The sequence below is a fragment of the Fukomys damarensis genome, unplaced genomic scaffold (assembly GCF_012274545.1).
Source record: "Fukomys damarensis isolate Sample0158 unplaced genomic scaffold, DMR_v1.0_HiC HiC_scaffold_29, whole genome shotgun sequence".
NCBI lineage: Eukaryota > Metazoa > Chordata > Mammalia > Rodentia > Bathyergidae > Fukomys > Fukomys damarensis.
In genome coordinates, this window is record NW_022900941.1 from 32,711,118 (window position 1) to 32,733,672 (window position 22,555).

The 22,555-nt window shown below is 37.3% G+C and overlaps 1 protein-coding gene across 2 annotated transcripts in view; it reads right to left on the reverse strand.

Moving 5' to 3' along the window:
• The window catches only part of Neb (nebulin), a 224,331-nt gene that overhangs the window by 105,405 nt on the left and 96,371 nt on the right, over nt 1-22,555 (reverse strand). Inside the window, exons 69-80 of one of the 2 annotated variants that reach the window (XM_033757144.1) lie at nt 20,225-20,332; nt 18,389-18,700; nt 16,089-16,296; nt 15,828-15,937; nt 14,300-14,407; nt 12,803-13,114; nt 10,763-10,966; nt 9,246-9,350; nt 7,718-7,825; nt 6,205-6,516; nt 4,226-4,429; nt 3,166-3,270 (exon numbers count right to left, since the gene is read on the reverse strand). In XM_033757144.1, the coding sequence (XP_033613035.1) occupies nt 3,166-3,270; nt 4,226-4,429; nt 6,205-6,516; nt 7,718-7,825; nt 9,246-9,350; nt 10,763-10,966; nt 12,803-13,114; nt 14,300-14,407; nt 15,828-15,937; nt 16,089-16,296; nt 18,389-18,700; nt 20,225-20,332 (2,196 nt within the window). Of the gene's footprint in view, nt 1-3,165; nt 3,271-4,225; nt 4,430-6,204; nt 6,517-7,717; nt 7,826-9,245; nt 9,351-9,666; nt 9,802-10,762; nt 10,967-12,802; nt 13,115-14,299; nt 14,408-15,827; nt 15,938-16,088; nt 16,297-18,388; nt 18,701-20,224; nt 20,333-22,555 lie in introns of both variants that reach the window. The other variant, XM_033757143.1, reaches the window with a different exon arrangement.

The window sequence follows — 22,555 nt, forward strand, 5'->3', positions numbered from 1 at the left end:
TTCCCTTATTTTGAAAAATTGAACATACATAAAAGTTGTCAGAATGGTACAATGAACACTTAAATAACCAATTGATTCAAACTTTTGCCATATTGGAACTGTTTCTGTTTACATGTGTATGAGTATACATTGTGTGCATATTTTTCTTATTGTTATTTTTAATTATTGAACCAATTAAGAGAAAATTATATATATCATGAACTTCACCTTTAAATGTTTCATCATTTATCTCCTATAAATAGTTTTGCTTAATCCCAATATAATTATCAAGTATCAGAAATTTAATATTAATGCAATATTATCGTCTAATATACAATGATTATTCAAATTTCACCAAATGTCCCAGTAATATTCTTTGTAACAGTAATTTTTCTATCGATAATTCAAGAGCACAAGTTACTTTTTTTTGTCTAGTTTCTCCACCTTTAAACTTTGCCTTTCTTATTTTGAAGAGAAAGAAGAGTGACTATGAAAGAGGAGATGGAGCATCGCTTTAGAGGGCAGGGTCATTTTCAGGTAGAGTCTGCACAACAGTCAGGTATGTTATATGATTTACTTTACATGATTTGTAATTAAATAAGTGTACAGCTTAATTTTTTTGTTTTGTTTTGTTTTTTGTTTGTTTTTTGAGACAGGGTCTCACTATGTAGTTGAGACTGAACTGGAACTCACAATGTAGCCCAGGCTGGTCTCGAACTCACAGCGATCCTCCTGCCTCAGCCTCCCGAGTGCTAGGATTACAGGCGTGAGCTACCACGCCTGGCTACAGCTTAATATTTTAATCTTTAATTTGTTTTTACTTTCTTCTAGTAAGAAATTTATTGAGTTGGTTAAAGCAGACATAGTATCAGTAGGTAGTTCTGGAAAGGATGTAGAAATCACTTATGGTTTTAAAGGGAAAAACAATATTCCATAATTTCTTAAGGCTTTATCCTTCTTCTATCTTATACTGTTTGGTGAACTTTTCATTGTTGAGGCTATGTAAAGACACAATCTTAACTGTAAGGAAAAATTCTTTAGAAGTATATAGAAATAATTAAAGTTTTTTTTTGTTTGTTTGTTTTTTGTTTTTTGAGACAGGGTCTCACTATGTAGTTGAGACTGACCTGGAACTCACTATGTAGCCCAGGCTGGTTTTGAACTCACAGCGATCCTCCTGCCTCAGCCTCCCAAGTGCTGGGATTACAGGCATGCGCCACCACTCCCGGCTCGAAATAATTAAAGTTAATTGTTTTATTATTATTATGTCCCATTCTCAAATTAGATTAAGAACACTGGCCTAACATCTGAATTTTAAATATGATGCAGAAGTATTAATATTCAAATTACTTAAGAATCTTAGAAAAGTGTTATTGAAAATGTGTAACTTGGATTGTTAAGATATTACAGTTCATATTCTTTTTAAGATGAGATTTTTGTAAGGAAAAGCTAAAGTAAATATAATAAACAATATCTTTGAGATAAAATTCAAAGGGTTTCTTTTTTTAAAAATATTTCTACAAATGTTTCTTATAACTGAAGAATTAAATACTTCATGTATTATATTTTCCATTGTAGAGTAACTGCTTGAATATGTCTACATAGTATAAGTGGGAAAAATTGTGCTTGATTTATCTCATTGCTTCAGGCCAAACAAATTTAATTCTTCCATCATTTGCAAAGATACAGTGCTTCAAAGAAAACAAGTTTCATTATCACCAAGGGTCTGTTTTAAAGTTAGCTTGGTGTTTTGTTTTGTTTTGGCTCTCTTACCCAAGAGAGCCCTGGACTAACTAAATGAGAATCTAAGAGAAAAAAAAAAAGATGTGCTTGTTTCTTTTACATTTGTGGAGGGAAGAATGGAATAAACCATTGCTAATGGCTTGAGAAGAAATTCAAATAAGTTATTCTGAAATCTAATTTTCAGAAAACAGTTCTGAGGGAATTAACATAATCTTACAATTTTAAAGAAAGTAAATATAGCTGAAAGTTTCTGGATTTAAAAAACACCTTGATAGCCTCTCAGCAGTTTGAAAAGAAAATCTATCTCACTTCACCTCAGATAAACAAAAGGGAGGTTATAAGCTTCATCACAAGCTGGGAAAGAAACCCATTCCATCTGCTTTAGGTTAAAACAAATCTTCTGAGAGAACCTAATCCAACAGAGGCGCTCTGGGGCCAGGAGACTTGCGCATTCACAAGTGACTAAAGCCAAGACCAAACATTCAGCCTGGCCCTCTGGGCTGTTTTATAATTCTGGAGAGAGCAAAATCACTTCTGCTTCATTGTATTTATCATGATTATTTGAAATAAGTGTTCCTCTTCTTTAGGACTACATTGTATTTTGGGCAAAAGTAAATAATATGGATAAAATAATAAACAGTCAAGTTTTGAGAATCACTATTCAAATTTCCTGGTGTTTTCAAACTGAAGAAAATTATTCCTTTCTTTTTAAAAAATAAATATTCATGAACATATAAGAAATTGGTATTCCTGAATCAGCCAGATATGGACAAAAGCAATTCAGCATGAAGCTATTTATTCAGGAAATTTCTGGATTGCAGACCTGAAGTAGTTTATAAAAGACAACTGTACTGGCCTCAGGCAATTTTGAAGTGAGTAAATTCTAGAATTCTCATTGCAATTTTTGTAAATATTAAATCCATCTAATTTTGATGGTGACTTGTGGACAAATGAAATAAATTAAGATCTATTAAGCAGCTGTTTTGTACCAGGCTCCACAGTAGGCACGTTACATATATTTTACCTCATTTCATCATCACGGAAGTTTTCAAGATAGGGATTTTTATCCCATTTTACAGATAAGGTAAGTGAAGAAAACAAATATGCAGAACAAATTTTGAAACAAATCCTAATTTGAAAAACAGCAATAACTATTTGATTTTTTAAAATTATTTTTCATTTTTAATTAAGTTATAATATGTTTCAGTCATGAATCACTGGTAGCAAGGGCGTTTTTCTCAACTGACATGGAAAATTTTTGTGTTTATCTTTCTATCTACTTATTTTTAATATAATGATATGTCTATTCAAGGAAGGATAAAGAATATAAAAACCAAAACTAATCTACTTGGCTTACATGAAAATTAAATCCATAATTCTAATGTTTCTACATCACCAAAAATCAGTGTGACCAGAGGAAGAAAATAAAACAGCTGGTCTTACCACACTATAATTTATTTTATTTTGTCTTGCCAACATAATTTCAGGTGTATCAGGCATAATATGGATTTGGGTCTTGTCTTTGTCCCAGGCTTCTGTGTACAAGCGCTGTGAAAGATAAAAGGTTAATGATCAGAAAAACATAACTTTTATAAGCAGGAGTTTTCAATGAAAAGATCATGAGAAAATGGAAAGCCCTCCTCCTTGCTCTGTGCACTGTGTACTGTCTATGAAAACTGTTTTCAACTTCTTTGATTTTATAGGCTATTCACTGTAACTAAATATAGATGTACACTAACATATAAAAAGAAAAAATGTTTATGGTACCAAATGTACTTATGTTACCATTTTACCCACGTCCCAGTTAAAAAAAGGCACAATTATTTCCCAAGCAAATATACATACTCATATGTGTATTGTGATAATATTAACAACTATTTCCTATGGCTTTGTTTACTAGATGCTACTGATTAACTCTAGATTATATTTGGAGATGCCATCTCCGTATTTCCTTTTAATAAATATTATAAACACTATGTTTTACTTGTTCTGTGCTTAACCAGATAGGTAGCAAGCAAAAACAAACAAACAAACAAACAAACCCAGCTTGACACCAAAAAAATGTGTAACTCTCACAGATTTCAGATAATCTGACCCAAAAGTAATGTCCTAATCTTTTTTGGGGGAGGGGCTAGGGATCAAATACAGGGGTGCTTCACCACTGAGCTACATTCTCATGAGAAAAGGTCTCAATAATTTTCAAAGGTGAGACTGGATCCACCTTCTTCAGCGTCCCAAGTGCTGGCATTAGAGACATGTACCAGTGTACTTTGCCAGCTGTCCATTCTGATCTGGCTATTTCATAAAGCAAATCAAGGCAGAAATTCTCCATAAATACTTAGAATTCTTACACAAAGGAAGACAGAATTAAATCAAATTTCTATACTGCAATAAATGGATAAACATTTAATTGCATAAACCAAAAAAAAGACTAAAGTAATTATTCATAGGCCTTTTAAATAGCACATAATACTGTTTTATTTTCCCTCAAGTTCAGGCTCACCTTGTTCATGTTGAGGGCATTGCTCTTGGCCAGCACCTGTTCCAGAGAATCGGGCACGCTGGTAAACTTCAGCTTGTCTGGAGGCTGGCGGTAGATGTTATCACTCAGGATCTCTGCAGCTCTCTTGCACTTGACCACATCCACTGACCCGATGGGGACCCAGCCGATGCCTCTCAGCCATTGCAGATCAGATTTATAAACATTCTGATGAGATCAAACACAAAAGCCAATAATACTGGAGTTCCTATGGCACAATTTCAAAAATGAAGACTGGAAAACTTTGGAAAAGGAGTGCCTATGTCTTCTGAAATATGAAGGCTAAGGATAGCAAAAGCAATTCTAGGCAACAGAGAAATGGCAGTGGGTATCACAATTCCCAACTTAAGGCTATACTACAAAGTCACTGTGATAAAAACAAAAGCATGGTACTGGCAAAGAAACAGACCTGAGGATCAGTGGAATAGATCTGAGGATGCAGAAACAACTCTAGACACACTTAGCTACCTCATCTTTGACAAAGGAGCCAACCATCCTCGCTAGAGGAAAGAAAGCCTCTTTAATAAATGTGTTGGAAAAACTGGATTTCAACCTGCCAAAGATTAAAGCTAGACGCTTTTCATTCATTATAAACTGAACTAAAGTCCAAGTGGATTAAAGATATAATTATTAAACAGAGACACTACACTTGCTGGAAGATAAGTTAGGTACAATTCTCAAATACATTGGCATTGGAAAAGACTTTCTGAACAAATCCACAGTAGCACAAGAACAAGCACAAAGAATCAACAACAGGGATCTCATCTTTTTAAAAAGTTTCTACACTGCAAGAGAAACCACCAACAGAGCTAAACTTTCAACAGTTGTTCCTCAGACAATGGTCTATAAAGAACTCAAAAAAATCAGACCTCCCCCCAATATGAAGACCCAATCCAAAAATGGGCATCTGAAATGAACAGACATTTCTGAGAAAAAGAAAAAAGTAACAGAGCAAATAAAATTACCTCACCCCACAAAGAATGGCTGCTATCAAGAAATCAACCAATAATAAATGTTGGTGGGGTTGTGGGGAGAAAGGAACCCTTCTTCATCGTTGGTGGGAGTGCAGACTGGTGCAACCACTATGGAAATCAATATTGATATACCTTTAACAACTAGGATTGGAAGTCACATTTGACTCAGCTATTCCTCTGCTGGGTATCTTCCCAAAAGAATTAAAAGAATCGTACCTCAGTGATATGCGCACATCCATGTTTATAGCAGCACAGTTTGCAATAGTTAAAACTTCGAAACCGCCCAATTGCCCATCAACTCAAGACTGGAGAAAGATGTATATTTTTTTAATAAAATGGAGTACTACTCAGCCATAAAGAATGAGAAACTAGAGACATTTATAGCTAAGTGCATGCATATTGAGGCCATACTCTAGCTGAAATTAATAGGACACATGTGTAAATATCAAATATTTTCTCTGGTGTGAAAAACTAAAATTGTAAATGAGGGTGAAATGTATAATTGATTTTGTGAAATAGGAAGAAAATGTCTAAAGGAGTAGAGGAAGTGGGAGGAGTTCAGGAAAGGAAAGGAGGGAAAAGAAAAAAATATGAGAAATGGAAAAACATGGAAACAAAGTCTTTGTAAATACGAAAGGCTGGAGGGGGTGAAGGAAGAGTAGGGGATGGGGAAAAAATAAGAACCAAAATATATCATTTAAAGGAACAAGATCCCAATGATGAATATAATTGTACTGTATACCTAAAATGTACCAATAAACTTAATGGAAAAAATTAAAAAATAAAATATGAAGGCTCATGGTATTATTAGGTTCTCTCTTTTTAAAAAGTAAAGGATATTTTTTAAAAATTAGCAATGGAGACCAGAGACATCATCTTTCTGGAGGTCCTATCTAGTTCAAGACCATTGCCCAGGTGTTACTATGTATTGCCACCATAAGCATGGTTACCACAGAGCTCAGTACTCACATCGCTCTGGAGGTCATAGGCCTGCCGAGCATGGATGACATCGTTCTGGTCGGGCAGACACGTCCACTGGTGCAGGTGGTGCTTGTAGTCTATGTCACTTACGAGGGTCTGGCACTTCTTGGCCAGCACCAACCCCAGCATGTCCACTGGGCTGCTGTACTTGGTCTTCCACTTCTCAAAGTCCTTCTTGTACTCCCTGTCACTCTGGATCTTGGCCGCATGGATGGACCACATCATTTTGGGGTCATCCTCAATGTTGCGTGCTCCAATATGATGGCCCAATTGTTTGCGGTATCCATCTTTGTATTTGTACTGAACGGAAAGTGTTTAATAATTAAAATAAAGAGAAATGGTGAAGAGTCTTTGCAATTTAAAACTGTGTTGTCAGAAAATTTCCTAATTCTTGCAGAAAAATGCAGTTTCTGAATATTAACTTGTCTCCTTGTATTAAAATCTGATTAGACCTCACAGCAATAGTTTAATGGGAAGACAGACCAAACCACATAATCCTTTGGTCTGCAGACATTAAGTCTCTGGAAATAAAGGCAGCAAACCTTTTCAAATTAATCAGCATTGTACACTGCCTCTTCTTCATGTTGGACTGGTGAAGACACTAACCTACAAATCTTACATGTGAATTTTAAGATGGTATTCATGTGTGTGAAGATACCATTTCCACCTCATCCTAATCACCTACTGTCCCTCCCAAATCTAGCTCTGATGACTTTCGTGGGTCACCTGATACCCTGACAGGACAGACTTTGTCTCTATCTCACAGGAAGATCAAATTTGGCTGAGGTTGTCTGGGATTCCTCAATGATAAAGTGAACTATAAATAAGTAAGAAAACATTTCATTGGTCATATAAGGGCTGGTTCCAGATATTTTCTCTATGATTTAGGCAAGAACATCATACAAATCCTATTGTATATTTTCAGAAGTCTAATTTCTCTATCAAAGGAGCCACTTTCTTCAGAGAAAGCAGAAAGAGCAACCAGGTTCACCATTCTTTGTTTTGGATCTCTATGTTCATTTAAAAGGAACTCAGTAGGAAGCACCGAAGGTAATCTTCAACAAAAATGAAGAGCAGGTTTGAGGAAAGGTAGAAATTCCTAGTTTGGGTTCTGCCAGGTCTTTAGCTGAGGTTGGACCAATCCAAGTAACCAAGTTCCTATTTTTCTAGTACCTTTAAAATTTCTGTGAGGGCTACATGCTCCAGATATGAAGAATTTGTCATAATTGTAAATTAAAAATTGGTAAATTCTCATTCAACTTCATACCAAAGTTTAGGATTCCCAAAGGTCTCCCAAAGTACCCAGATATTAATCTCTTATGAGTTAAAAAAAGTATTTTTTAAATGAAAAATTTTTTTTACTAAATAAAATAATTGTCAATCAATGGGCTGCAATTGGCCTCTGCATGCATTCCCCCGTCACAATAATGCGCTTTCCCTTCATCCATCCATCCATCCATCCATCCATCCATCCACATAAACATCCACCGTTGCTACTCACATCACTGGCGATGTCTCTGGAGGCCTTGGCTGCCACGATTGGGATAGCATCAACTCGCAGGTCATAGCCTTTCTGCTTTGCTTCCTCATTGGCAAGTTTATACAGAGTCTACAGAAAGGGAGTCAAAGAGTTAAAGGAAAAGATCTGACAGCAACAATCTGGAGATTATCAAGTGACTTAACCCATATAACTTTTAAAGGATAGGAACTGGAGACAATATATATATATTTCTAGCAATAGAGAAGAACCATAAAGTATGTCCTATCTTACAAAAAACTATATAATATTAGAAACAAGTGATATATATCAATGGATATTAATACAGATTGATATGTTAATCTATTCTATAAAATTATGGATTTGTACAACTTGTAGACCAGTATGATATAGATATCAATATAGATTAATGTCATCTAGTAATATGGACTGAAAGACAAATTATCATCCATACATATTGCTAAATGAAAACTGGCAGAATAGTACATTTAATATTATTCATTTTTAATAAAATATACGTTCATTCATTTATTACTTAAATGTTTAGAGTTATGTACTATGTTACAATGTTTCAAAAACAAAGCAAACATTTAAAAAATATAATTAAAGCCCAGTTAATGACTATGATCTCAACTTTAGGATTCTAATCTTTGACTATATTATATTAGTAAAACGTGTTTAAAAAATCAGGAGTCAGTGTTATTGATGGAGAATATGTCTTGTGTACGCTTAAAGTTTCCTTTCTATAAAATAGAAGTTAAGTTGTCTTAACTCTGGTCTTTTTCTGTCCTAGAGATATACAGTGATTTCCTGAGTTATCTTGTTGGCATGGATGGGATTAGTGGGCAGGCTCAGCCCAAGCCTCCCCTTCTCTCCCTCTAAGAACCAGTCTAGTGGCCTTCTGTCTCTCAGCAGAGCTTCAGGGTGGGCGTTAGGAGGGTCACCTGCTTCCTGCAGCCTGTACTTGAGTAGGGAAACTGACTGAGGTTCAGTGAGTGAGGCTCTCATACAAATGTGTCCTTTAAACAAACTTTTTTGGTTTAAAAAAATGAGATTTTTGGCTTCTTGTTTTGTCTCCTTTGTTTTATTTCTCAGTCTTATTCAGGACTCAAGTATGTAAGAGGTATACATTGTTAGAGACCTCTCTGAACAAATTTAGCAAATGAAAATGTAGCACACCCAGATGAACTCACATTTCAGGTAAATAACAAAGAATGTTTTTGTATAAATATAATGAGGCAGTGTTTTATCTGGCAATCCTACTCCCCGGGAATGTAAAAAATACTCCCCAGTCCTATGGATTCATCCTGGGAAAAGTCACAACTGAAACGACAATGTGACTTAAGTTTGCGTGCAGAATCCAATGAAATATAACATTCAAACCAGAGAAGAAAGTTTGGATGGGCTGAGTGTGAACACGAAAAAGCCACATGAATCACAACAGCCCTGGTGCAAGAAGTCCAACAAAACTAAGTGCAGAAAACTAAACAATGAGGACAAGAAAGTGCTGCCCCACAGTTTTCACCCCTACCTCACTGTAGTTGATTTTGTTCTGCCTTGCCAACATGATCTCCGGTGTATCAGGCATCATATGAATTTGAGTCTTGTCTTTGTCCCAGGCCTCTGTATACAAACGCTATAAAAGAAGGTAACATGTTTGACTGAAAAACATTTGAGATAAAAATACAAAAGGTTAAATTAAAGGAGTTATTATTGACCTAATTAGGAAAAATAATCAGATTTGGATACAAGACAGTCCACTGGAGATTTGGGTATTGCCAATGGTTAATAGTAAAACTGAAAATAATATAAATCATTTAGAAGATTTCAAGTATAAACCTTAAGGAGAAAATGTAACCCGACACCTGTACGAATAATTTTGAATCCGCTGGTCATTAAAGTATAACAACATCCCTGGACATCTTGGAACATTTGAGGTAGCTGGGGCTCACCTTGTTCATGTTGAGGGCATTGCTCTTGGCCAGCACCTGTTCCAGAGAATCGGGCACGCTGGTAAACTTCAGCTTGTCTGGAGGCTGGCGGTAGATGTTATCACTCAGGATCTCTGCAGCTCTCTTGCACTTGACCACATCCAAAAAAGACTTTCTGAACAAATCCACAGTAGCACAAGAACAAGCACAAAGAATCAACAACAGGGATCTCATCTTTTTAAAAAGTTTCTACACTGCAAGAGAAACCACCAACAGAGCTAAACTTTCAACAGTTGTTCCTCAGACAATGGTCTATAAAGAACTCAAAAAAATCAGACCTCCCCCCAATATGAAGACCCAATCCAAAAATGGGCATCTGAAATGAACAGACATTTCTGAGAAAAAGAAAAAAGTAACAGAGCAAATAAACCTATGAAAAAATGTTCAACATCACAGGTCATTTGAGAGATGCAGATGCAAACAACGCTGAGATTCTACCTCACCCCACAAAGAATGGCTGCTATCAAGAAATCAACCAATAATAAATGCGGCAGGGTTGTGGGGAGAAAGGAACCCTTCTCTTCATTGTTGGTGGGAGTGCAGACTGGTGCAACCACTATGGAAATCAATATTGATATACCTTTAACAACTAGGATTAGAAGTCACATTTGACTCAGCTATTCCTCTGCTGGGTATCTTCCCAAAAGAATTAAAAGAATCGTACCTCAGTGATATGCGCAATGTATCAGGCATCATATGAATTTGAGTCTTGTCTTTGTCCCAGGCCTCTGTATACAAACGCTATAAAAGAAGGTAACATGTTTGACTGAAAAACATTTGAGATAAAAATACAAAAGGTTAAATTAAAGGAGTTATTATTGACCTAATTAGGAAAAATAATCAGATTTGGATACAAGACAGTCCACTGGAGATTTGGGTATTACCAATGGTTAATAGTAAAACTGAAAATAATATAAATCATTTAGAAGATTTCAAGTATAAACCTTAAGGAGAAAATGTAACCCGACACCTGTACGAATAATTTTGAATCCGCTGGTCATTAAAGTATAACAACATCCCTGGACATCTTGGAACATTTGAGGTAGCTGGGGCTCACCTTGTTCATGTTGAGGGCATTGCTCTTGGCCAGCACCTGTTCCAGAGAATCGGGCACGCTGGTAAACTTCAGCTTGTCTGGAGGCTGGCGGTAGATGTTATCACTCAGGATCTCTGCAGCTCTCTTGCACTTGACCACATCCACTGACCCGATGGGGACCCAGCCGATGCCTCTCAGCCATTGCAGATCAGATTTATAAACATTCTGATGAGATCAAACACAAAAGCCAATAATACTGGAGTTCCTATGGCACAATTTCAAAAATGAAGACTGGAAAACTTTGGAAAAGGAGTGCCTATGTCTTCTGAAATATGAAGGCTAAGGATAGCAAAAGCAATTCTAGGCAACAGAGAAATGGCAGTGGGTATCACAATTCCCAACTTAAGGCTATACTACAAAGTCACTGTGATAAAAACAAAAGCATGGTACTGGCAAAGAAACAGACCTGAGGATCAGTGGAATAGATCTGAGGATGCAGAAACAACTCTAGACACACTTAGCTACCTCATCTTTGACAAAGGAGCCAACCATCCTCGCTAGAGGAAAGAAAGCCTCTTTAATAAATGTGTTGGAAAAACTGGATTTCAACCTGCCAAAGATTAAAGCTAGACGCTTTTCATTCATTATAAACTGAACTAAAGTCCAAGTGGATTAAAGATATAATTATTAAACAGAGACACTACACTTGCTGGAAGATAAGTTAGGTACAATTCTCAAATACATTGGCATTGGAAAAGACTTTCTGAACAAATCCACAGTAGCACAAGAACAAGCACAAAGAATCAACAACAGGGATCTCATCTTTTTAAAAAGTTTCTACACTGCAAGAGAAACCACCAACAGAGCTAAACTTTCAACAGTTGTTCCTCAGACAATGGTCTATAAAGAACTCAAAAAAATCAGACCTCCCCCCAATATGAAGACCCAATCCAAAAATGGGCATCTGAAATGAACAGACATTTCTGAGAAAAAGAAAAAAGTAACAGAGCAAATAAACCTATGAAAAAATGTTCAACATCACAGGTCATTTGAGAGATGCAGATGCAAACAACGCTGAGATTTTACCTCACCCCACAAAGAATGGCTGCTATCAAGAAATCAACCAATAATAAATGTTGGTGGGGTTGTGGGGAGAAAGGAACCCTTCTTCATCGTTGGTGGGAGTGCAGACTGGTGCAACCACTATGGAAATCAATATTGATATACCTTTAACAACTAGGATTAGAAGTCACATTTGACTCAGCTATTCCTCTGCTGGGTATCTTCCCAAAAGAATTAAAAGAATCGTACCTCAGTGATATGCGCAATCCATGTTTATAGCAGCACAGTTTGCAATAGTTAAAACTTCGAAACCGCCCAATTGCCCACCAACTCAAGACTGGATAAAGATGTATTTTTTTTAATAAAATGGAGTACTACTCAGCCATAAAGAATGAGAAACTAGAGACATTTATAGCTAAGTGCATGCATATTGAGGCCATACTCTAGCTGAAATTAATAGGACACATGTGTAAATATCAAATATTTTCTCTGGTGTGAAAAACTAAAATTGTAAATGAGGGTGAAATGTATAATTGATTTTGTGAAATAGGAAGAAAATGTCTAAAGGAGTAGAGGAAGTGGGAGGAGTTCAGGAAAGGAAAGGAGGGAAAAGAAAAAAATATGAGAAATGGAAAAACATGGAAACAAAGTCTTTGTAAATACGAAAGGCTGGAGGGGTGAAGGAAGAGTAGGGGATGGGGAAAAAATAAGAACCAAAATATATCATTTAAAGGAACAAGATCCCAATGATGAATATAATTGTACTGTATACCTAAAATGTACCAATAAACGTAATGGAAAAAATTAAAAAATAAAATATGAAGGCTCATGGTATTATTAGGTTCTCTCTTTTTAAAAAGTAAAGGATATTTTTTAAAAATTAGCAATGGAGACCAGAGACATCATCTTTCTGGAGGTCCTATCTAGTTCAAGACCATTGCCCAGGTGTTACTATGTATTGCCACCATAAGCTTGGTTACCACAGAGCTCAGTACTCACATCGCTCTGGAGGTCATAGGCCTGCCGAGCATGGATGACATCGTTCTGGTCGGGCAGACACGTCCACTGGTGCAGGTGGTGCTTGTAGTCTATGTCACTTACGAGGGTCTGGCACTTCTTGGCCAGCACCAACCCCAGCATGTCCACTGGGCTGCTGTACTTGGTCTTCCACTTCTCAAAGTCCTTCTTGTACTCCCTGTCACTCTGGATCTTGGCCACATGCATGGACCACATCATCTTGGGGTCATCCTCAATGTTGCGTGCTCCAATATGATGGCCCAATTGCTTGCGGTATCCATCTTTGTATTTGTACTGAAATGAAAGGGAAGTGTTTAATAATTAAAATAAAGAGAAATGGTGAAGAGTCTTTGCAATTTAAAAGTGTGTTGTTTGAAAAATGCAGTTTCTGAATATTAACTTGTCTCCTTGTATTAAAATCTGATTAGACATCACAGCAATAGTTTAATGGGAAGACAGACCAAACCACATAATCCTTTGGTCTGCAGACGTTAAGTCTCTGGAAATAAAGGCAGCAAACCTTTTCATATTAATCAGCATTGTACACTGCCTCTTCTTCATGTTGGACTGGTGAAGACACTAACCTACAAATCTTACATGTGAATTTAAAAATGGTATTCATGTGTGTGAAGATACCATTTCCACCTCATCCTAATCACCTACTGTCCCTCCCAAATCTAGCTCTGATGACTTTCGTGGGTCACCTGATACCCTGACAGGACAGACTTTGTCTCTATCTCACAAGAAGTTCAAATTTGGCTGAGGTTGTCTGGGATTCCTCAATGATAAAGTGAACTATAAATAAGTAAGAAAACATTTCATTGGTCATATAAGGGCTGGTTCCAGATATTTTCTCTATGATTTAGGCAAGAACATCATACAAATCCTATTGTATACTTTCAGAAGTCTAATTTCTCTATCAAAGGAACCACTTTCTTCAGAGAAAGCAGAAAGAGCAACCAGGTTCACCATTCTTTGTTTTGGATCTCTATGTTCATTTAAAAGGAACTCAGTAGGAAGCACCGAAGGTAATCTTCAACAAAAATGAAGAGCAGGTTTGAGGAAAGGTAGAATTTCATAGTTTGGGTTCTGCCAGGTCTTTAGCTGAGGTTGGACCAATCCAAGTAACCAAGTTCCTATTTTTCTAGTACCTTTAAAATTTCTGTGAGGGCTACATGCTCCAGATATGAAGAATTTGTCATAATTGTAAATTAAAAATTGGTAAATTCTCATTCAACTTCATACCAAAGTTTAGGATTCCCAAAGGTCTCCCAAAGTACCCAGATATTAATCTCTTATGAGTTAAAAAAAGTATTTTTTAAATGAAAAATTTTTTTTACTAAATAAAATAATTGTCAATCAATGGGCTGCAATTGGCCTCTGCATGCATTCCCCCGTCACAATAATGCGCTTTCCCTTCATCCATCCATCCATCCATCCATCCATCCATCCACATAAACATCCACCGTTGCTACTCACATCACTGGCGATGTCTCTGGAGGCCTTGGCTGCCACGATTGGGATAGCATCAACTCGCAGGTCATAGCCTTTCTGCTTTGCTTCCTCATTGGCAAGTTTATACAGAGTCTACAGAAAGGGAGTCAAAGAGTTAAAGGAAAAGATCTGACAGCAACAATCTGGAGATTATCAAGTGACTTAACCCATATAACTTTTAAAGGATAGGAACTGGAGACAATATATGTATATTTCTAGCAATAGAGAAGAACCATAAAGTATGTCCTATCTTACAAAAAACTATATAATATTAGAAACAAGTGATATATATCAATGGATATTAATACAGATTGATATGTTAATCTATTCTATAAAATTATGGATTTGTACAACTTGTAGACCAGTATGATATAGATATCAATATAGATTAATGTCATCTAGTAATATGGACTGAAAGACAAATTATCATCCATACATATTGCTAAATGAAAACTGGCAGAATAGTACATTTAATATTATTCATTTTTAATAAAATATACGTTCATTCATTTATTACTTAAATGTTTAGAGTTATGTACTATGTTACAATGTTTCAAAAACAAAGCAAACATTTAAAAAATATAATTAAAGCCCAGTTAATGACTATGATCTCAACTTTAGGATTCTAATCTTTGACTATATTATATTAGTAAAACGTGTTTAAAAAATCAGGAGTCAGTGTTATTGATGGAGAATATGTCTTGTGTACGCTTAAAGTTTCCTTTCTATAAAATAGAAGTTAAGTTGTCTTAACTCTGGTCTTTTTCTGTCCTAGAGATATACAGTGATTTCCTGAGTTATCTTGTTGGCATGGATGGGATTAGTGGGCAGGCTCAGCCCAAGCCTCCCCTTCTCTCCCTCTAAGAACCAGTCTAGTGGCCTTCTGTCTCTCAGCAGAGCTTCAGGGTGGGCGTTAGGAGGGTCACCTGCTTCCTGCAGCCTGTACTTGAGTAGGGAAACTGACTGAGGTTCAGTGAGTGAGGCTCTCATACAAATGTGTCCTTTAAACAAACTTTTTTGGTTTAAAAAAATGAGATTTTTGGCTTCTTGTTTTGTCTCCTTTGTTTTATTTCTCAGTCTTATTCAGGACTCAAGTATGTAAGAGGTATACATTGTTAGAGACCTCTCTGAACAAATTTAGCAAATGAAAATGTAGCACACCCAGATGAACTCACATTTCAGGTAAATAACAAAGAATGTTTTTGTATAAATATAATGAGGCAGTGTTTTATCTGGCAATCCTACTCCCCGGGAATGTAAAAAATACTCCCCAGTCCTATGGATTCATCCTGGGAAAAGTCACAACTGAAACGACAATGTGACTTAAGTTTGCGTGCAGAATCCAATGAAATATAACATTCAAACCAGAGAAGAAAGTTTGGATGGGCTGAGTGTGAACACGAAAAAGCCACATGAATCACAACAGCCCTGGTGCAAGAAGTCCAACAAAACTAAGTGCAGAAAACTAAACAATGAGGACAAGAAAGTGCTGCCCCACAGTTTTCACCCCTACCTCACTGTAGTTGATTTTGTTCTGCCTTGCCAACATGATCTCCGGTGTATCAGGCATCATATGAATTTGAGTCTTGTCTTTGTCCCAGGCCTCTGTATACACACGCGCAACTGAAAATAATATAAATCATTTAGAAGATTTCAAGTATAAACCTTAAGGAGAAAATGTAACCCGACACCTGTACGAATAATTTTGAATCCGCTGGTCATTAAAGTATAACAACATCCCTGGACATCTTGGAACATTTGAGGTAGCTGGGGCTCACCTTGTTCATGTTGAGGGCATTGCTCTTGGCCAGCACCTGTTCCAGAGAATCGGGCACGCTGGTAAACTTCAGCTTGTCTGGAGGCTGGCGGTAGATGTTATCACTCAGGATCTCTGCAGCTCTCTTGCACTTGACCACATCCAGTGAACCAATGGGGACCCAGCCGATGCCTTTCAGCCACTGCAGATCTGATTTGTACACATTCTAAGGAGAGGGGGTAAAAGGAAGAAACTCTTCATCAAAGTCACCATACTGAGTGAGGATAAAGGTGCAAATGGCATCAATAATGAAGTGTGATTCCCTTTCATTTTCATAGAAAATAAACTTCCTGTATTCCTCAGACTGAAGGAGGAACCGTATTTTTAAAATTATCCAGAAATGTCTGTGAGACAAATTTTAAAAATTCTTCAACATTTTAGCTTGTTAGGAGAAGACTGAACTAATATCTTCTGTCAGTCAGTTCAGTGAATGTGACCTTAATGTCCACATGCACAGGGAAGATTGCCAACCAGAGAGAGGTAAAGCACATACAATACCCAATGGGCCATCAATAAGTTAGTTTTAGACCTAGCTAAATGAAACACTCTGCAGCTATTAAAAATCCTCATTTTGTGAAAATATTGATGAGATGGAGAATTGATTGAACATAATATTAAATGAAGAAATAGCATATGAAACAATGTATGTAGGTATATTATACAGGTAAAAATAAGCTTTTTTAGCAGTGAGACTGAGCAGAATTATTATTGTGTTCTATTAATTGTTTTTATATTTATAATGCTCTTAAAAAAAAGAGGAACAGAGAAGTTAAAATGACATATAATGGTGTAGAGCTCCTGATGTCCTAAGGCAGATATCTGAAAGCTATAATATTGTCTAAGATTCAGGGCAATAAATGACCATATGTAGGGTCCCAGTCCTTTCCTCCACTGCATTTCCCAGCATAGGCAATGCAGACTCTTCCTGAATCATCATGCTGTATCCTTCTCACTTCACTTTTAATCATGTTTTCTGCTAAACAGTTTTAGATTTAGATACCCCTTACAGTTCTAACTACTTCGCAGAAGTGCAACTAGATCTCTGATCTACCCACTGCAGAGATTTCACCAGTAACAGCAACTAAGTAGAAAATACAAACTGCTAATTTGCAGACAAAAAGCCAACTGGACTTATTCTATGCTGACTAGTTGTCACCTAGGTAACAGCAGCGAGAATAAAAACAGTAACATCTTATGGCTCTGGAGGACTTTTTCCTTGCAAATGCCTCTCACATATTAGGACCAGTCACAGTGGGAGGAGGGTAATCCATAAAGAATGACCAAAGAAATAGACAGATGGCAGTCAGTCTGTCACTCTATGGGTGACACCAACCTTTTAAAACTACCTTTGTGTAGGTGAAGTCTTTCTTTTTGGAGACAATTACAAAACACAGGGCTCTTTGTGTTGAAAGCTACAGAACAGATGTGGGAGTTCTCCACACAGGCTGCACAGTTTCTAGAACAGGCAATTAATGTATAATTACAGTGAATTTGTGTTATTCTCCAGTGTTCCCGAATGCTTAATAATTCCTTCACACATTTATACAATATGCAGTGCAGTGAATGTGCTTCTCATACTCATATTTGGGATAGTGCACCTGCTTCCAATAGGTACTAGGTTCCGACATTATCATGTGGCCCATCCACAAAGACAGCCACACTAAAGGAGCAAGTGTCAGTGAAACAATCCAATGGTTAGAGACATAGCACAAAGGCTTCTTTGATTTCTGAAGAATAATATGTACCAGTATAGCTGGCATTAATGGTCTAATAACCATAACCTCCTTCATTTAGCAAGGACACGCCAACAACAAATTCCAGACTATTTTTTTCTTTTTAATAAAAATGTGTTATTTCATTTTCCTTTACAAGAAAATGTCTCCCTCTGGTGGGGCCTGAACTCTAACACTGAACAATATCTGCTTTGTTTGTTTGTTTGTTTCTTTTTTTTGGGGGGGGGAACCGGGGATCAAACTCAGGTCCCTGTGCTTGCAAGGCAGGCAGCAGAACCACTGAGCTAAATCCCTGGTCCTCTGCTTTGTTTCATAAGACCAATTCCAGTTTAGAAACTTTACTTCCTTTTGAGGACTACAAATATGTTTATAATAAGCACTAAAACTATGTGAAACACTGATTCAAATCTTATTTACTTAGCAATACATCCTAGCTTGAATAGGCTAATAGGTTGTGTGTAAAAGATAATTTTTATAGTTTTAAAATATTTTTACACCCTGTTGTAGTATAGACATTGTACTCACGTCGCTCTGGAGGTCATAGGCCTGCCGAGCATGGATGACGTCACTCTGGTCAGGCAGACACGTCCACTGGTGCAGGTGGTGCTTGTAGTCTATGTCGCTTACGAGGGTCTGGCACTTCTTGGCCAGCACCACCCCCAGCATGTCCACTGGGCTGCTGAACTTGGTCTTCCACTTCTCAAAGTCCTTCTTGTACTCCCTGTCACTCTGGATCTTGGCCACGTGCATGGACCACATCATCTTGGGGTCATCCTCAATGTTCCGTGCACCGATGTGGTGGCCCAATTGCTTGCGGTATCCATCTTTGTATTTGTACTGAAATAAAAAGCATAAGTCAAACCTTTACTATAAACCTTTGGAGGTCACAAATCTGTACAAAGCCATATTATTTTTAACTGACTTTTGCTATAAGCCCCAACTCCAGCCCACATCCTTACATTTACCCTGGAAGACTCTGGATGTAATAAAATATATGAAATTCATATAATTATAGTGTAGACTCAAATTGCCTATAGCCCACCAGTTGCAAAAGTTCGGGGGCCAGGAAGCACACAGAGTGGGCTCCTGTGGAAATCAGGGAGCGGTTATTTGAAGCAGGAAACCTGGAGAATTAGATCCTATACAAAAATGTGGGTAGGGCAAGGGATGTGCAGGTGGTCTGTGTGCTTAATGAGCTGTATAATGAGTGGCTGTAAAATGAGTAAGTCCAAAGTACTGAACTTAGGTCAAGTAACACCTCGAGCAGCAGCACAGGATAAAATACTATATTTTATATTGGATTTATGCATTCAGTGGCCATAGTAATCATTTTGAAAACTGATTAGTAAAGCTGACTTAGCAATCCCAGTGGTTAGAGGACGCTTCTAACAAGGTCATGGGTTTAGGTTTCACTAGGCCAATTATCTCCAATAGGTGCTTCTGATTTCAAAGCCAACTGAGTAGAAAGTACAGAAACCATCATTTGGAGGGAATACAGTACAGTACAAAGGAATGAAGTTGTCCCAACTCTCTGCCCACTAAAACTTTGACTTTTAAAGGGAAGTTTCTTAATTCACAAATGTGGATAATGATATTGATAGCCCAGGGTAATTATAAAGAGTGAGAAAATGCATGTAAAGCTCTCAGTACAGAGTTCTCAATACTTTTTGATTATTATTTAATGATTTACTATTATTGACATATGAACATTTGCTGGGGGTGAAGAGAGGACAACATGCACAAATTGAGGACAGTCACTAATGTAATATTCCAGCATGAAGGTCATCGTCCTGAATGTGGGCCTGGATTTTTACAGCAGTTGTCTGTTCTTCAAGAATCCTTGAGGCACCAAGACAGGATGTTAGTTTTACTCTGGAGGGTGGCACTGCACAGCCGCCCATAGCCTTCCTCTGGTATTGATCAACGAATAATATCATAATCTTACAAGGACAAACTGTAATAGCAAGCGTCTCTGAGTTTTTTAAATGTTGGATATTAAAATGTTGCACAAGGCCAGGTCATGATTCTTACCTGGAGAACTTAAGTTCTGAGTTACACTTTCTAAAATCCTTTCTGTGAGGATACACATCTCCAAGCCTGCAGCTGCACTACAACAGTTCGTACATGACTGGATCTATCTCTATTCTCGGTGAGCCAGTTTTCACGGAAGCCACTGTGTCCTACAGGTTACAAATCCTTTCTATGAACATCAAATTTTCCATTTCCCCCAAAGCTAGATTTTCTGAAAAATCCCACAAAAGTACATGAGGACATATTTTCAAAGGTCCTTTGTAAAGATTTAGTTCAGTGAAAATGCCACATCACGCTGCTCATACACGGGGAGCAGAATGGACCACTCACATCACTGGCGATGTCTCTGGAGGCCTTGGCTGCCACAATGGGGATGGCGTCACTTCTCAAGTCATAGCCCTTCTTCTTGGCTTCCTCATTGGCAAGTTTATACAGACTCTAAATTTGGGCCACAAAGTTAAATGTTGACATTTATATCCAGAAACTGATAAAGAATTTACATAAGTCACTAAATTCTCCATGAGTGCCCACAATAATATCATTTTGGAAATTCTAAGCCTTCTGCATTTTTGTCAAAATTAAAAGGATACCTATGAAGAACACTGCATCTGATTTTTATTTTCTCACTTAAACGGAATTAATAAAAAGTTATTTTGTTTAAAAATTTTTACGTAAAACAATCAAGTTTGGAAGTACTAGAAAAATTCAGCTGAAACTCACAGACCTAAGGCAGTAAACAGGAAAAATGCTGTTCATGGCAATTAATTAAATTCACATCTATTCTCTCCTGACTTTGAGTCTGTGACATTACTAGGTACATATAAATTAAAGATGAGGGTGAGATCTCCTTTAACTTTAAAGTGTCTGTTTGAAGTAATGAAGAATGATAACATGGAGAACTGAGAATCAAACCACAAGAAATGATTTAGCTAAATTATCAAAAAAGAGCTCCAGCCAGGGATTTAGCTCAGTTGTTCCACTGCTGCACAAGGTCCTGAGTTCAATCCCTAGTACCAGAAAAAAGAGAGCTCCAGGAAGGAGTCTATGACAATTAAGCTAGGGGATTTGTAGTACACTCTGGGTGAGACTGATGCACCCTTCCACCATATCTCTGCCTTGGAGCCAGCTGACCATGGACTGAATGCTCTGAAATCATATGCCAAAAAAACCTCTCCTCCTTTAAATTCTGGATGTCAAGAATTGTTTAACAACAACAGGAAAGTGCATTAATGCACAGTCACTTATTCTGAACTAAGAAACGGGGAAGTTCTGCTGAGTGTGACCTTTGAGTTGAACCTTGAATGATAAGCTAGGTTTCCAGCCAAAAGGAGAGAAAATCACATCAATTAGGGCACACGGATGTGCCCAGGTATTGAAGGAAGTGGGATGAAGCCCCAGGGAGAAGTGCTAAGAGAGAACTGAAAAGAACCTCAAATTGAACCAGAAATACTTTAAGAATTGTTGCTTGGTTTTACAAGAAATAGGAAACAACAAAAAATTTTAAGAGGAAAGGGTAACATAATAAATTTTCATTGTTGTCTTCTTATCCTAACTGAAACACAAATAAATGGAACTATGTACATTGGCAGAGAAAAGACAGAGAAAGGAGTCTAGGCAAGTTAGGCATTCAGTCAATGGCTCTCTACTGGGCCTGGTTGAACTAGAAAGCTGTATTCTAGGACCTGTGAGGTTTTTCAGCAAAAACAGAGCTAAAAACTTTAGAAATTCTGAGTGGTGACTTACAGGTACTGTCTCCTGAAATTCCTCCACATGTAATATTTGCCTTCATGAAACAATTAAGGGACTCTAATGTAAGTTTAGTTAAAACTTCAATCCTTTCTGATTTGAAAATAGGATTTAATGTTTTCAGTTTCTGTTGACAATTAAGGACTACTTATACAAGCAGTAAAATATAATCTGCATCACTAAAATAAAATTACTGGAGATGGCTGTTATTCTGTATAATATCCCACAGAAGAGCAAAATTCCGTTTATCTGTGCTGCCAGAAACATTTTATTTGCTGGTGGCACAAAATTTGGAGAAAAAAATTAATACATCAGCTGACAGAATCTTAGATTCACAAAAATCTCCATAGCTTTAAACCATAGCCTCAATCTAAGACGAAGAAAAATTCAATTGTTGAGCCAAGATTTCAATTACTAAATGCAGTGACACAGCAGCCAGTGTGTCCCAGAAGCACAGGGAACCTCAAATGTCCAGAAGAGGAAATGTGATCCTTAACTGTATTGTACTCTGGTCATTCCTTATTCTAAGTATCTTGTTCAGCTCTGATTCACATTTTTCCAGGGAAGACATTTCAGGAATTTGAAGTTTGTGGGTTACAGAGAGAGCTCGTGTGGGGTGGGGCAGGGAAGGATCCTGGAGGCTGTCCCTATCTTCATGGGTGGGCACAGACTGGTTCTGCTGCCTCAGAGGACTATATGCCTTTACAGAGAGAAATGTGATTGAATACCTCAGAAGCACTTTCTAATGGAATTTTCCAGAACAAATGAACTGACTTGTGAGGATAAGGTCCTTGTGACTCGGAACCCTGAAGCAAAGACAGAACAACCTGCTATATGGAATTCCTGTGCTAGAAGAGGGGACAGGACCTCTTTAGAATCACTCTACCTAGGTCTAGGTACTGCGATTCCAATATG